Source organism: Homalodisca vitripennis, chromosome 3 (genome assembly GCF_021130785.1).
Source record: "Homalodisca vitripennis isolate AUS2020 chromosome 3, UT_GWSS_2.1, whole genome shotgun sequence".
Classification (NCBI taxonomy): Eukaryota; Metazoa; Arthropoda; class Insecta; order Hemiptera; family Cicadellidae; genus Homalodisca; species Homalodisca vitripennis.
This window is the reverse complement of record NC_060209.1, coordinates 152,511,918-152,527,642: the sequence shown is the minus strand read 5'-3', so window position 1 is coordinate 152,527,642 and position 15,725 is coordinate 152,511,918. Positions and strand designations below refer to the sequence as shown.

At 37.0% G+C, this 15,725-nt stretch overlaps 1 protein-coding gene across 1 annotated transcript in view; it reads right to left on the bottom strand.

Annotated features, from left to right (window-relative positions):
- LOC124358407 (DNA ligase 3-like) overlaps positions 1-15,725 on the bottom strand; it is a 109,156-nt gene that overhangs the window by 30,684 nt on the left and 62,747 nt on the right. Inside the window, 1 exon segment of the mRNA XM_046810706.1 lies at positions 8,263-8,386. Coding sequence (XP_046666662.1) covers positions 8,263-8,386 — 124 coding nt within the window.

Here is a 15,725-nt window from a genome sequence, read left to right as displayed (position 1 = left end):
CAATCCACTTTCATTCTTCTCACAACAAAAACTCCTGATGCCAGCTTCTTGCTCAAATTATTGACATGAGTAGTCCAGGAAAGATCAGAGTCTATGGTAACTCCCAGTAATTTGGCTTCTTTTTCTACCAAGAGATCAGGAATTTTTGGTATCTCGTCCAGTCGCCTACTAAAGTTTTATGCAGGTTGTCTTTTTTGGATTTATTACCAGGTCGTTTTGGAGACAGTAGTGAAGTGTTTCTTGCGTTGATGATATTATGTCAGAGTGGAGCTCTTCAGCAGTAATTGTGGTTAGAAGGAGAGTAGTGTCATCGGCATACATTACAGAGTTATAAAATTTATGGAATTTGGAAAATCATTGGTTAAAAAGGACAAACAGAAAAGGGCCCAAAACTGAGCCTTGTGGTACTCCTCTATTTGAGGGTTGAAAGGTGGATTTGAAGGATGTCTTCTTACCATTTGTTGATGTTTGTAATTCTACAAGCTGTTGGCGTCCTTCTAGGTAACTCGCTATCCAGTTCCCCGACCCTCCCCTGACACCTAGAGTTGCCAGTTTAGTTAGAATGAGGTCGTGTCCCAAGCAGTCGAAAGCTTTGCTATAGTCAACCATAACAGCCTGCTACAAGTTTGTTGTCCTCCAGCTGATCTGTGACAAATTCAAACTAGCTGACTAATGCACTTAGTGTTGATCTTCCTTTTAAGAAGCCGTGCTGATGTTTTGTTAGCAGCTCTTGGTTTTGCAGATGTTCAGTCATCCCTTTTGATTGCAATTTTTTTCTATTATTTTTGAAAATGTGGATATCAATGAGATTGGCCGATAGTTCTCTAATTTTGTAGTTGTTCCAGTCTTGTGTTTTGGGTAAATCTTCGATAATTTTAGTAATGATGGGAAGTGTCCTTGTTCAAATGATTTATTTATCACAGCAGCAAGGGGGGCAGCGAGTTGTTCAGCACAATGCTTGACAGCCTTGGATGGTACCTCATCCAAACCACATGATAATTTTGATTTGAGAGAGCTAATTTATTTCTAAAACTTCTTTTTCATTAGTTGGAGCAAAGTTGAACACTTCGATGTATTGCCTAATGGGAGGGTTTTGAATTGACTGCGGGACATAATGCAGATCATTTCTGTTTTTTATCAGTGTATTTCCTGCTACTTCTGCAAAAAATTTATTTAGGTTTTCAGCAATCAACGAGGGATTGTTTTCAAATGTACCATTTATTTCCATTTGAAGAGGTGTTACACTTGGATTTTTAGCCTGCTTCTCTGAGTTTATTATGGTCCACAGTGCTTTTGATTTATTGTCGGATTTATTTATGTATTCTGTTGCTGCAGTACGTTTAAGGTTTCTAAGTTTGAGGTCGTAGTCTTTTTTCTTAGTGATCATTTCAGCCTTATCTGCAGCATTGCCAGTTACTTCATATTTCCGAAAGGCCCTGAGAAAAAATTTCTTTCAATCTCCTGGCTTCTTCATCGTACTTGCCATTTTGCTTAGATCTTTTTTTTGGTTCTTGATTTCTTATTTGGGGCAAGTTAAGTCCAGATTCAGCCTTACATTCCTGTAAAAGGCATTGTACATTTCTTCAGCATCAGGCTCATTATACACACAGCTCCAGTCTACTTTCATAAGCTCCGTTTTAAGATTTTGAAGATTTTGTTTACTGAAATTTCTTCTGTGTTCACTCACTGATGTTTGTGGGATTTTACTTTCTAGGTGTAAAAGACTTTGTTGGCCTGTGTGATCTGATAAGCCTGTTTGAAAAATATTGAATTTGACAGTTGAATTGGGCATGTTAGTGCATATGCAGTCTATAGATGATTTGCAAGTGTTAGTTATGCGTGTTTCTGGGAGAGGGAGGCGTATTATTCCATGACTTAGCAGCTCTTCTTCAAAATGTTGGTTTTCTGGATTGTCAGTTAGTCTGTCAAAATTAAACGTCACCCATTAAAAAGTATTGGATTTGTCTCTGCTCGAATATTTTCCAGGATACTAGCTATCATCTCGATTGCTTGTTTACTTTGTCCTCCTGGAGGTCTATAAACTCCCAATATTATGTAGTGATTGTTTGTTAATTTTGATCTTTATTCAAGGCTGCTTCACACACTAATTCTATGCAGTAGTTGGCAATATCCGCTGCTTCTCCCTCAATGCCTGATGTTTCCTCCAGATATATCGCAACTCCTCCAAGTTTATGATTGCCTCTGCTGAAAGCTGTAATTAGTTTATATCCATGAATTGATATTGAGCGTAGATTATCTTGATTTAGCCCATGTTCAGTTAATAATCAGTACTGTTGGGCGCAACTGGTTCAGAAAGTGATTTAGCCTCTCAACTTTTTTAGACAGTCCCCTTATATTCTGGTGGAAAATTGAGATTTTCTGAGGCTGAGTCCTTTTTTTCAGAGTGGAGTTGATGAAAATCCTGTGGTTTTGTATGTTTTTTGTGTCTTTCCTGTTTTGGTTGGCAGTTTTCTAAAAAGCGTTTTCATTTTTTGAGGCGACTTCCATATTGATGTATATTTGTGGGGGTTGACTTTTGGTTAGAAAAGTTTTTACTGATGGGTTTATTTGGCGTTGCTGGGTTTGAAAATGGTCATTTTCTGAGCATCCCTTGAGGGCTTCAAGTTCTCTAGTTACAAACTCCTCAAGGGTTTCTCCACTTGGGAGGATTTTAGCACTCAGTGGTGGTTTTTTCTCTCTTCTGATCCCCTTCAATTAATCCTTCATTTACAGTAGTCCTTCTCAAGCCTGTTTCTACATTGGCAGGTTCTTCATGCCGAGCTTTGTTTTTGGCTACTTGGAGAGATACACTGAAATGGTTCTTCTCCTTCCCAGTTTGTTTTTTGCTCTTACTTATGTTATGGTTTTTTAGAACAAGGAAGACTCTTTGCAGTGGGTGTACTTTGTGTGAGTGCTGGTGGTGTTGCAGGGTTTGTTTGTTCACCTTGCTTAAGCAGTTTTTCTTGCAAAGTTACCACAGAGCATTCTAGTTGGTCTTGTCGAATCTTCAGTTGAGTCAGCTCAATTAATAGAGAGGCAGCGTAGTTGGGAACATAAAATTCTGAGTAATCTGTTTGTGTTTCTGAAGCGCTAGTGAGTTTAGGTGTCTGAGGTAGGCCCGTTTTGTCATCTTGGTTTAATTTCGGTTTGTTTATTATTACATGTAATTGCTTCACTGGTGTTGGACTTGACGGTGCTGTTGTGTAGGCTGTGGCTGGTTGTATGGTTTGCGTTTCTACATTTTTGAATTTCTTTGAGTCTTGTTGGTTTTTGTCCAGCAAATCTCTTTTGTCCAAGATTTTTCTCTTTTGAGATTAAGGATTATTTGTTCTAGTTTCTAATATTTTATTTGCTTGTTCATCAAAAAATGAGAGTCTGTCTTGTGTCATTGATCCTCGTAAAAGTTCTGTAGTTCTTGTCTTATTTTGTTTTTCCTTTGCGATCTGGGCTATAGCTTCTTGTAGTTTTCTTCCCGATTCTTCAATTTTTTGTAGGTATTTTTCCTCGGCTTCAGTTCGATCTTCCAGTGTTGCCTCCAGTTCAGCAAGTTTAGCCTCCAGCGCTGAGTTTCGGGTGCTTAGGTCCTCAGCATCCTTTTTCAGCTCCAAGTTTTCAGCCAAAAGAAGACTGCCCACCTCTGCTGCCAATGCCAGAGATGTCTCATAATCTCTCTCGATAGCACTTCGATAGCAAAAAGACTAAGAACATTGTTATATAAATGTGTGTTATATAACTACTGCAATTAGGAAGATTGTCAAATGTGCACTTTTTCATAAAAATATGTATAAAATAAATACATAAACTATTTAACATTATACATTTCTGTCTTCAGGACGAAATTCCCCATAATTTGGCTATTCTGAATTTTTAATATATTTATATTTTAAATACATGTCCATACTTTTTGAAAAGTTTTTTATTTTTTATTTATTTTTTAATTTCTTTACTTCTAAGGTAAAGAGAATTATTTTTTTAACTTTATAGTTATACAGTCAGCTCAGTTATTTGCAGAAAAAATGGTATATAACACTTTATATTTAAGTTAATATTTAGATTTATTATAGATTTTACAAGGAGAGCCTGCAAAATCTCACAAAATAGGTGTGCACTTCATAAAATATGATGGACGCTCGGAGGGTTAAAAATGTGAAAACAGGTAAAAATTAAATCACGATTTGACATTATCTGTGGTAAAGAGAAAGTTTTTTGTCCCGCCTGAAAAGTTGACCAAATGTCACTTAGGCGGTCCTGTTTCTTAAGCGACGTTATGTTGGTTTATAGCTTTTGATAGCTTTGTTTTAGGCTATACTAAGCTAAGTTATCGTATATTTTAGAAATATATAATGTAAAAATTGTTTTTTTTTACTAATTTTTGACAATAATTGTACCCATAGAAACAAGTTTAGGTGTCCCACCACTATTCAAAAATACAAAAATTGAGAGTGGTTATTCATTTATTTATTGTTTTGTAGCACATATGACTCTCTAAATTTTGGTATATTTTGGAAACATTTAGTGTAAGTATTATATTATTTGTACATTTTGGAAAATAATCTTACCCGTAGTAACAAATTTAGAGTTTTGTGTACTATTTGTGGTTTTTATGAGGCGTGTTCAAAAAGTAAATACTGTTTCATTCTACTACAACAATAGCGCTGCAAACGGTGTTCTGTGCATGCGTACTAGTTGTCCTTGTTCATGCCATTTTAGTTGTTCTACGTTGTGTTTTCGGTTTTCTCTGAACGTTTAAAATGTTGAAGACAATTAGTGATCCCGCCGATTGTGAGCTTTGTTCTATAATAAGATTTTTGAACACAACGAATGTGAAACGGGCTGAAAGTCAACTTCGAGATGTTTACAGGGAACACATGATGAGTGAAAGAATGGTATAATAACCAACATACCATCTAAATTGTGGCTTAGAATTAGAATGTTCAATCGTAGTTGAACAAATTTGCATAATGAGAATCAGAGCGGTTGGTCTTCTCTCGTCACCGATGGGGTAAGGGTAAGGGCAGTTAACTAAAAAATCAAAAAGAACAGACGTTTCACTATGACAACGCGATTTCCAACAAATTCCAAGCACTCTTGTACAAAATTATTACAGACTGCTTAGGTTATCGCAAGCTGTGTTAACGATGGGTTCCAAAAATGCTTACTGACGTGCACAAAACCAAGAGACTCGGAAGTGCTTTGACTTTTCTCACACAGTACAGTGATGATGGTGAGGATTTTGTAACACTGGAATCCAAACAGCAGTCAATAGAGTGGCAACATACGCAATCCCCGAAGAAACAAAAATTCAAGACGACAATGTCTGCACAAAAAATCATGTGCACTGTCTTTTGGGATCGGAAAGGTGTTTTGCTGATTGATTTTCTCCCAAAAGGTGAAACCATTAATGTGGAAATGTATTGCGAAACCTTAAGAAAACTAAGGCGGGCAATTCAAAACAAATGGAGAGGAATGTTCAGTAATGGAATTGTGTTGCTCCATGACGATGCTCGGCCTCATACCACTGGTGACACTCAAACATTGGTTCGACAATTTCGTTGGGAGCAGTTCGATCACCTGCCCTACACTCCGGACTTGGGACCGTCTGACTACCACTTGTTCCTACACATGAAGTGCTAGGCGGTGAAACTGACGATGAAGTGAAAACTGCCGTGGAGTCATGGCTACGTTTGTTGGTGGAAACCTTTTACGAAGAGGGTATAGACAAATGGATCATCCACTATGACAAGTGTTTCAACATCGGTGGAAACTATGTTGAAAAATAGTTTAAGGCTTGGGCTTTCATAGAAATAAAATTGTGTACAAAAAAAATTGTTTTACTTTTTTTTTAAAACAAGTAAGTAAAACTCTCTGAACATGCCCCGTACAATATATATATATATATATATATATATATATATATATATATATATAATTTTTCTCAGGAGAACCTGGATACCATTATATATTTCCTGAAACTAAATAAAATGAAGAATAAATTGGCTATCTCAGATTCTAATATTTATAATATTATCACATTTACCAAGGGCAGGTCCACACAAATTTAGTGTAGTCTTTTTTTATGGTTTCTTCATAATGTTTTTTACCATAATTATCTCCACATTTTCCTTAAAAATGATGTATTTACACTTATAGGTTTATTTTTAAAATACAAAATATTTTTTATTTTGTATATTTTACAAACAAGCACAAAGCACTACAAAATGGCCTGCCATCAGAAAAAGAAATGACTGCCAGTTCGAGGGTTAAAAAAGTTATGTAGCAAGGCCTAACCTTCAAACTTGGGAGTGACGAATGCAAGCTTATAATCCCCATTTTTAGTGGTAGATTTGGTATAAATCTAATTATTGTTAGGTAACTAAAAGCTTAAGGGGAGCCAGTCGCGACGGCTCCTCCCATGCTATTTATATGGAGAAACATAATGACACTTAGGTACCGTTTAACTAAAATGTATTAAAGATACAGACTTGAAATTTTTGGTGTGTGATTGTTATTACTTAAGGAATAATTTCATGCAATTTGAGTGTTATTGCATAAATGGTTCAAATTATAAAACAAAACTAAACATTGCTTAAAAAATTAATAACCAGTAAAAAAGTTATATATTTTTTTTTATTATAGCCTATATTGGTTAAAATCTAACAACAATGCATGGCATTACTCATCATAGTATGGAGAAGGTATGTACAAAATTTGAAGATGATACGTTGAATAGTTTTTGAAATAATGGTTCCTAAGTTTAAGAAAACACGAGTTTTCGGGAAATTGAGTTTAAAGTCAAAAAATCTAAACACTACTTCTAAAATCCACCAGGACAGTAATCAGCACTTTCACTCTCTTCTTGTTTCTTCTTCAAAAGCCTCCTTCTTACTCTATTCTTCTTGTTTTTCTCTCTTACTTCTATATTGGCTCTTTTTATCCTTTCGCTATCAATGTTCCGTAGGTCTTCGACCATAAACTTTCCGGGTTGAAACCCTAGGAGCTAGAGGACATTAGTTTTGGCTATGGATCCCTCATTGAAGCACATGACAGTATCAGTTGCACCTAATTTAATTACATTTAGTACTGCAAAAACAGTTTTAGGCAATCTGTGCCAAATAACACCATTCAGACTCTCGTTCAGGTTCTGAGTTTTCCCATGTAAGCACCGTTTCAAAAGATTTGGATTTGACAAATCTCTAAAAACAGGTTTGATCAAATCCATGACAGCGTCTCGCAAAGAGTGTTTGTGGCTGTAGGCTTCTCCTTTTTGTTTCTGCTTATTGTACTGACACCATGTTTATCTATCATTAGGACACAGCTGGTGCTGAGGCTTCTCATCAGAAGATAATTTATGGTGAAAGGTGGCCCATATCGCTATTTGCATAGCCTCAACGCTTTCTGTATTTTTCCTAATGGCTAGGCCATAGTACCTTTGCAACTGGTCTATCTCTTCATCTGTTAGTCTTCCTTTTCCTGCCAATAACTTACCATCGCTCAATTTAATGCCTTTATTTTCTTTCTTCAACTTCCGCAATCTGGTTTCTACATGTTTCTGTACGTGTCCAACACATTCTAACTTACATATACTAACATTATCACTTTATGGCTTTATGATTATTTTACAATGCAGAATACAAACAAACCAATGTAGCCAACCTAAGCAGAAAAATAAATTCCAAAGTGAAACACTATACTATAACAAAACACTCCAAACGCAGGCCAGTCTTAGAGCGAACTTCAAAATTGAGTGTAAGGGTTTACTAACAATTTTTTATATCAATAACGAAATATAATAACTATAAAGTGTTATATATATTCTTAATCTGGAAGAAACAAAGAATAAAAAAATATTATTTTTAAAATATCCATTTTTTGATATATTTTCGCGACTGGCTCCCCTTAAAATATAAGATAGTAAAATTACTATTTTAACATGTTATATGGCCATTTAATAGTTTTAATTGACCCTAACCACCCACGCAATGATTTCCATTAAAAAATGAAAAATGAATTCAGTACCTGAGGGTACAAATTTTAAAAAATTTCATTTGCAGTCAATGGAATAAACTAATAATAAATCTTTAGGTTGATATTTAGAGATGGTAGACATATGCGAAATCTACATTTCTTCCGATTAAGTCAAAAGGGATATTTTATTCAGAATGTTCTGCTTTCCAGTCTATATCTGACATTTCCCTTTCCGTGTATTCAAAACCAAAACTATAAAATTCCCAAAAAACATAAATTTTGTAGGGATTCACTAACCCTTTTGCCCAGTGCCATACCAGGCTCCTAACACCAGTAGGTCTGCCGTGTCTGCCATGGCTCCATCCATCAGGTAATCCTTCTTCACCTTAAGCCAGTGTCTCTTGCCGGGAGAGTATACACCCTGTACACAAGATACAAACATCTAAATCATGTAGGCCTTTCAAGGAAAATTCGGTTTTAAAAAGTTAGACAGGTTCTTACTAACTACTGAGCTTAAGAACTAAGATCTTTTGTGTTCTACTAGTACAACTGATATGTACTCAGATATGTAAATAGAGTACTGGCCTATATCTAAATCGAGTGCTGGAAAAGTTAGTAAGGAAGCAAACAATGATTCTCCTCTCCTCAATGTTTTTGAACAGTTCAAAATACTAATTTACAGCTTCAGCTACAGTTATTTAGTCTCCTTCAATCTTTTTCACACTTTCATGAAATGTACCAGCAACACTGTACAGAAACCATAACCAGAGCTCTCCGTTTGGATCCTTAAAACAATTTCAAGGACTGCAGGGGGTTTTTCAATAGTTGAAAAATACGTTTTGAGTGATTCCATCATTTGAAGCAATCAAGGTTTTGTTGTAGCTTGTAGATAATTTTTTGAATACATTTTTAGTTCCTTTTCTTTTAGCACCACCAAAATTGGTATTGCTATTACCTGCTGACAAAGCAACTACTTTCTCCACAAGTTAATGTTTGTTTAGTGTTGAAAATATAGTCAGTTAATTGCTCACTGGTCTCCTCTCCTGGTAAGGTTTCTAACTCAAGAGGGTAATATTAACGCCACTGTTCGCCAAGAAGTCGCTTACAAGCAGCGATGTGTGAGCAGGGGCGTTATCATGGTGCAAAAGCCAATTTTTGTTTTTCCACAAATTCGGGCGTTTCTGGTGGATTGCTTCGTGCAAATTGCGCATAACTTGCAGGTAATATTCCTTATTCACCGTTCTACCTTAGATGCCATTAGATTTTAATCGATAATTTGGGCATGAGACGGGTCGCCAGAAAATTCGTACCAAAATTGCGCAATTACGATCAAAAACAGCATCGCATGAACATTGCTAATGAGATGTTGGAATCTGTCCGTGACGACCCTAATTTGCTCCAGAGGGTCATAACTGGTGACGAATTGTGGGTTTATGGTTATGACGTGGAAACCAAAGCTCAATCATCTCAATGGAAGCTGCCGCACGAACCAAGACCGAAAAAAGCACGGCAAGTTCGGTCGAATGTGAAAGTTTTGCTTATAGTTTTCTTCGATTGCAGGGGCGTGGTGCATCATGAGTTCTTGCCACAAGGTAGAACGGTGAATAAGGAATATTACCTGCAAGTTATGCGCAATTTGTGCGAAGTAATCCGCCAGAAACGCCCGAATTTGTGGAAAAACAAAAATTGGCTTTTGCACCACGATAACGCCCCTGCTCACACATCGCTGCTTGTACACGACTTCTTGGCCAAAAACAACACACTAATGATACCGCAGCCACCGTATTCCCCAGGTCTGGCCCCCTGTGATTTTTTCTTGTTCCCAGAAACTGAAGAGGCCCATGAAAGGACAACGCTATGCCACGATTGACGAGATAGAGACGGCATCGAAGGAGGAGCTGAACAAGATACAAAAAAATGATTTTTTTAAGTGCTTCGAAGATTGGAAAAAACGTTGGCACAAGTGTATAATATCCCATTGGGATTACTTTGAAGGGGACAAAATAGATATTCACGAATAAATAAATAATGTTTGAAAATACACAAAATTCGCGATACTTTTTGAACACACCTCGTATACTCTTGAAAGCACAAATTTTACAATATTTATTAGTAGTTATACATTATTTATAATATTATTCTACTAGCCTAAACCCGCGGCTCCGCTCACGTGGCAGTAGAGAGGGCTACATCAATCAAGCATCGAAAAGAAATACTAATTTTATTATACGTTTTTCCAATTAAATTTATTGCTCTACTAATACATCGTAGCATATCATAAAATCTATTATAAAAGTTTTTTGTTTATTTTAATGCGTTTTGGTAAACAACGTTATTATTAGTTGTATTATTTGGAGCATAAATATAAAGGTTCTTTCGGGTTTCCGACTCTTGAGCAAGCGACGTATAATTGACCGTGCGAGAAACATGAGGTTCCAGATGGATTCCTGCGACGTTAAGTGATTGTCCTTGTGCCTTATTAATCGTCATTGCGAACGCAAGTCGAACGGGGAACTGAAGTCTCTTAAATTCAAATGGCAAGTCGGATGGAATTAAGGGGATGCGAGGGATGAAGACATCTTCCCCGGCAGATGTTCCCGACAAAATCGTTGCTTCAATGATATTTGGATGTAAATTTTTGACGGTTAGTCGAGTGCCGTTGCACAATTTTGGTGGTCGTAAGTTTCTCAACATCATTATCGGTGATCCTACTTTCAAGAGTAATTGATGTGACGGCATTCCTGATGGTTCAAGTGAGTTTAAAAACTCCACAGGGTAGTGTACAGCTTGTTCTGGATCAATGACGGTGTGTCGATGGACTTGTACGTCGTCACAGCTCCCGGGTAGCTTGTCTTGAATAGATATGTTTAGATTAGTTACTTGATCGTTTCGTGGTGCTAGAATCGCTCTTTCTCTAAGCCATCCGTGATTTTTTGTAATTAGTGGCAATGTCTTGAAAAACACTGTTAACAACATCATTGATTGATTCAGCCAAATTGCAGAAGTCCTCTGGAAATGTTATGGAGTAATTGCCTGGCGAATTCATGAAGGTTCCATTTCCAATTTGCAAAAAGCCGTTCCGAAAAATTCTTGTGAGGCCGCATCACTTTGCAGGCGAACACGCATGTTTGTTTGTGAGCGTCAATATCTGAACTCGCCTCCATAAATATGATAACTTGAGACACGCATTAAGTTCATCTGCTGGAGTTCCTCTTGGAATAACAGGAAGAGTTTGACGAAAGTCTCCAGCTAGAGTAGCAAGAGTGCTCCTCCCATTGTTGCTTCTTGACCCCTCAGATCTTCCTATCCAAAGCCTCAAGAGCTTTTTTGTTTGCCATCGTGCATTCGTCCCAAATGATAACCTTGCATGTTTTTAGAACAGTGGCTTGTCCAGAATTTTTCTTGATGTTGCAAATTGGCGTATCAGTTGCACAAAAATCCAACGGTAATTTTAGCGCTGAATGCGCAGTTCTTCCCTCCTGCCAAAAGAGTTGCGGCTATTCCAGAGGACACAACAGCAAGTGCGATATCGCCATTCTTTAGCACTTGTGCAAGTATGAGGTTAATGAGGAACGTTTTTCCTGTTCCCCCTGGAGCATCGAGAAAGAATATACCTCCCTTTTGAGTTGAAATTCGATCCATAATTATGTTATATGACGTTCTTTGCTGTCCTACCAAAAGAGGTACGTTAGTCTCTACAAATCTATGTAGTTCATCTCGATTGTAGTTGGTCTCGCATACAACATCAGTATCCACTATGTCAATGTCGTCTCTTGGTGGTGAAAGGAGTCCTAATTCCTGAAGAGGTTTGTTGACGATGGACAGACATGTATCTTCGATATTTATTAACGCTTTGTTGTAAAGAATATCTGACATTTGCAAATCGAAGTTGTTCGCAGTTCTACGCAGTTGCAATAAATAATCTTCGCTAAGAGAATCGCGATATTTTTTCCCACAAAGCCATTGGATCGGATGGAGCACAGGTTGTTAAAATAATTGAGAATAGAAGACGCATCTGACAGGGCATAGATATTGCAGCTGCTTCGGACAATGCCGTATCCCAATGTTGATCATCTTCTAGAAGTCCCAATTTCTGGCACGCTTGTCGATATGTGGAACAAACCTCACCTTCAACAGTGCGTATATGTTTCGAAAGATGTCGGCCCTTTTACAACATGCAAAAGCATTCACAAGTAAAAACATTCGGCGTTTGTTAGGATGTACTGTGTATACTCGGCCTAGAGCATCACTTCTTCTTATCGTTGTTCCAGGTACTTTAACACCTTGTTTCCTTTGATAAAATTGTTTTTTCGATATGTTCCACGTATAGTATTGTGGAACTTCTGGATATAACAGTCTGTCTTTGCGAACGGGTCTTCGGTGCATAATTTGAAGAAGGCAGTCAAGGGTAGTATGTGGCGGATCGGCTGCCAATTGAGCCGCATTCTGGGGTGTAAACGTAATTCTTTGGCCGTTTTCCAGATGCACTGCGAGGTGGACAACTGTGGGATGGCGATCGTGTATTGGAAAACTCAGAATTCTCCAAACTGCCTCATTACTTTGAAATGTATCGTCCCATCTGATATAAACTTATTTCATCATTGTCGTTTACTGACTCCAAACATTGCCATATCGCTGCCTTTGTTTATATATTTGCATATGTATTTGATCGATTTGACAGAGTTGCAGTATTCTACGTTTATATGTGCCTGGAAGGTTTTTGAAAGCAAGGGAGTGTATGGTACCACCCAACGGTTGTCAATTTGCACTTTCTCTTTGTTTGATCTTGCCTACTGCTACATGTCCTCCCGTCTTCTGGTTTTCTTCTTTTATACTGTGGATAGCCATCTTGTCCAGTTTGAGTTTCGAGCAAAAAAGAGCGTGGATATCTTTTCGTGCACTGTCGATCTTTCATGCAGGAGGATGTAGGATTTAAATTTCCGCAAGGGCCGTGAATCATGCTTGAAGTGATTATGTTAAATAAAAGAGGATCTTCTTCTTTGTCTGGTATTTCGGGCTGATATAATCTTGTCTATGGTGGTCCGGATGAATTTTTTCTTTCAACCAAATGAGAATGTGTGCATGTGGTAAACCTCTTTTTTGCCATTCAATAGTATACATGAAGCATCTAACTTCCCCGTATATTCTCAATTTGACTATTGCATCCATCAGTTTTGTTAGTTTTTGTTTAAAAACTCTTGCTGTCAGATCATGTCTGTCTCCCGCAGTCTGTCCAGGAAGCAGAAGGGACTCAATTTCAATCCATTTTGGATTGCACGTGAAAGTTATAAATAAAATCCGGGCGACCGTTTAACTTCTGACATACGTCATAGCATCTTGTGTATATTCATGCATATGTCTAGGACTGCCGGTAAATGACGAAGGTAAAATGACGATTTTTTCCAATATCTTCTGCATTTGCATCTCTCGATATTGCGTCCCTAAGGTGAATATATTCTTCTGCACGTAGTCTTTTCTGATTCCATCGCAGAAATGATAAACGTTCACTTTCAATTTTTGCATACATGTCCACCAAGAATTGTTGAAACAGTCGTCCGCAACGTAACAGATGATTATGCCCCTCTCTCACCATTATACAATAAGCGTAGTAATTCATTGCTGAAACCTTTTTATTTGTAGCGGCATGTGTCACTGCATCAATCTGATAAATGTTGAAATTGTATCCATCTTCGCCTTCCCAAAAAAAGTAACGGGTATTGTAGAGCATCATAAGAACGGTGAGTTTCTGAAATGCGCTGCAACAAAATTACTCCGTTTTTGTAGAACAATATCCCGTTTATCAAATTTCATTGCCGACAATTATAACTGCAACTTCATCAGATGTTGGGGCATTAAAACGTCTTTCGTGCTCTCCTGTTGGTGTTTTGTCTGCTCTGATAACAATTTTATATTCATCGCTTGGCATTCGTTGTAAAGCATTTTTGAACATTCTAACCAAATTGTTTTTTTTCTTGTAGCATCTGTTGTAATGAATCTACGATTTTGCGGTCGACTCCTGGAATATTTCCACACCGTTGATCAATTTGAATGTCGTTATTTCCGGTAAAATATATTTGTAAAAATCGTGGATCTTGATTGGGTTCAGGTAATAATGACCCCGGCTTGATGATAAACCTGTCCTTGAATTTTAAACGTAGGCATGTATCCCGCATGTGTCACTACTTTGGTTGCCCCAAAAGATGTCATCTGAAAAGCAAGAGTTGTACTTTCGTATATCCTGTAGAAAACGTTTTAGAGTCGGGAGTTGTTCCGGATGTTAAAGACAAAAGTGGCTCAGGAGGTTCTTGAAGTGGTAGCATATACACCTTCCCGTTGCTGCAACACATTCCTAGTGCCTCGTTTGGAAATTTCCGTGCATGGCAATGTGGGCAAGTTACATTCATGTGACCCGATATTCATTTTTGGGTGTTGATTGTAGTCTGCTGAAGGATCGTAATTAAAAGCTTGTTTATACATGTCATGTTGAAGTCGTTGCATCGCCTGATCTGTTTGCAACCGCTCGATTACTTTGCATTCTCAATCTATCATTCAAATTTGATGTTTCTCTTTCTTTCTTGCGACAGCATCATTCTTGATGCTGATGTTCGTATTCGATTTCAATTCGTTTACCTTTTGCGCGCTGGTCGTTGCTTTGATTATTACGAATTCGTTTTGTTGCTATCGCACGTGCGCTGTGACGGCTTAAAGCACTTTTTTTTCTTGGCGGCATTATGTTATTTTCCAATAAAATTCTTCAAAAAACTGCTCAAAGGAATTCTGTAAAAAAAAATGTTGAGAAAAACATTCTTCAAAGAATATTTACATGAGAAACAAAAATACTTGCCTATTTTTTTAAACCTTTTACTGATGGAAAATAACACTGTTCTTGGAAATTGTAAAAAAGATATCAAAATCACGTTTATCAAAAATTTGACATTGTGTGACACGTTGTAAATGTCAAAAAATGTTTTGTTTACATAGAAACGTCAAAAATATTTATGTTTACTTAGTTACTGTCAAAAATAACAACAGTTTTTTGAAACAATGATTGAAATAGAATAATTCCAAAATTAATTGGCGCTGTTTAAATTTGTTCACACTGAAACAAAATATTAATTGCAAAGAAGCATAAAATTTGTGGCTGAAAAGAGCAAGAAAGTATGAATTGTAATAAAGGTAATTAGGAGAATAACATCTTGTTGAAATTAAATATATTTTTTGTCGCATTATATATGTTTACAAAGAACAGCTGATTAAAAATTTGAAAAGACTCTTTCACTTAATAACATATGTTTGCTGCAATGCATTTCTTACGGGTATTTCTGTAACCAGTGGGGCGGGAATCCTGAATCGGGAAAGAGATAAAAAGTATCCTATAACCTTCTACAGATCAAGACGAACAAATTAAAAAAAAAAATTAGGCGAATCCGTCCAGCCGTTTTGTGAGTGATGCTGTTACACACGAACAGTTTCATTTTTTATATATATAGATATTTATTTTAATTTTTACCTAAATGAAGTAGTTAAAAACCAAATGTAACACATGATGAAAAGTTGTTTTTGAACTTTAAGAAATCAAGAGAAAAATAAAGTGACAATAACACAAAATGTGAAGAAGGGTCCTCTTTTAAGTAAGGTGGTAAGGTGTAATGCAGTTCCCAGTGGAAGTTAAGTCTGGATTAAGAGGTTTTTAGCGAGTGGAAGTTCCACAAATCACGTCCACGATCTGGATATGACAGTACTTAATTCCCATCATAGAT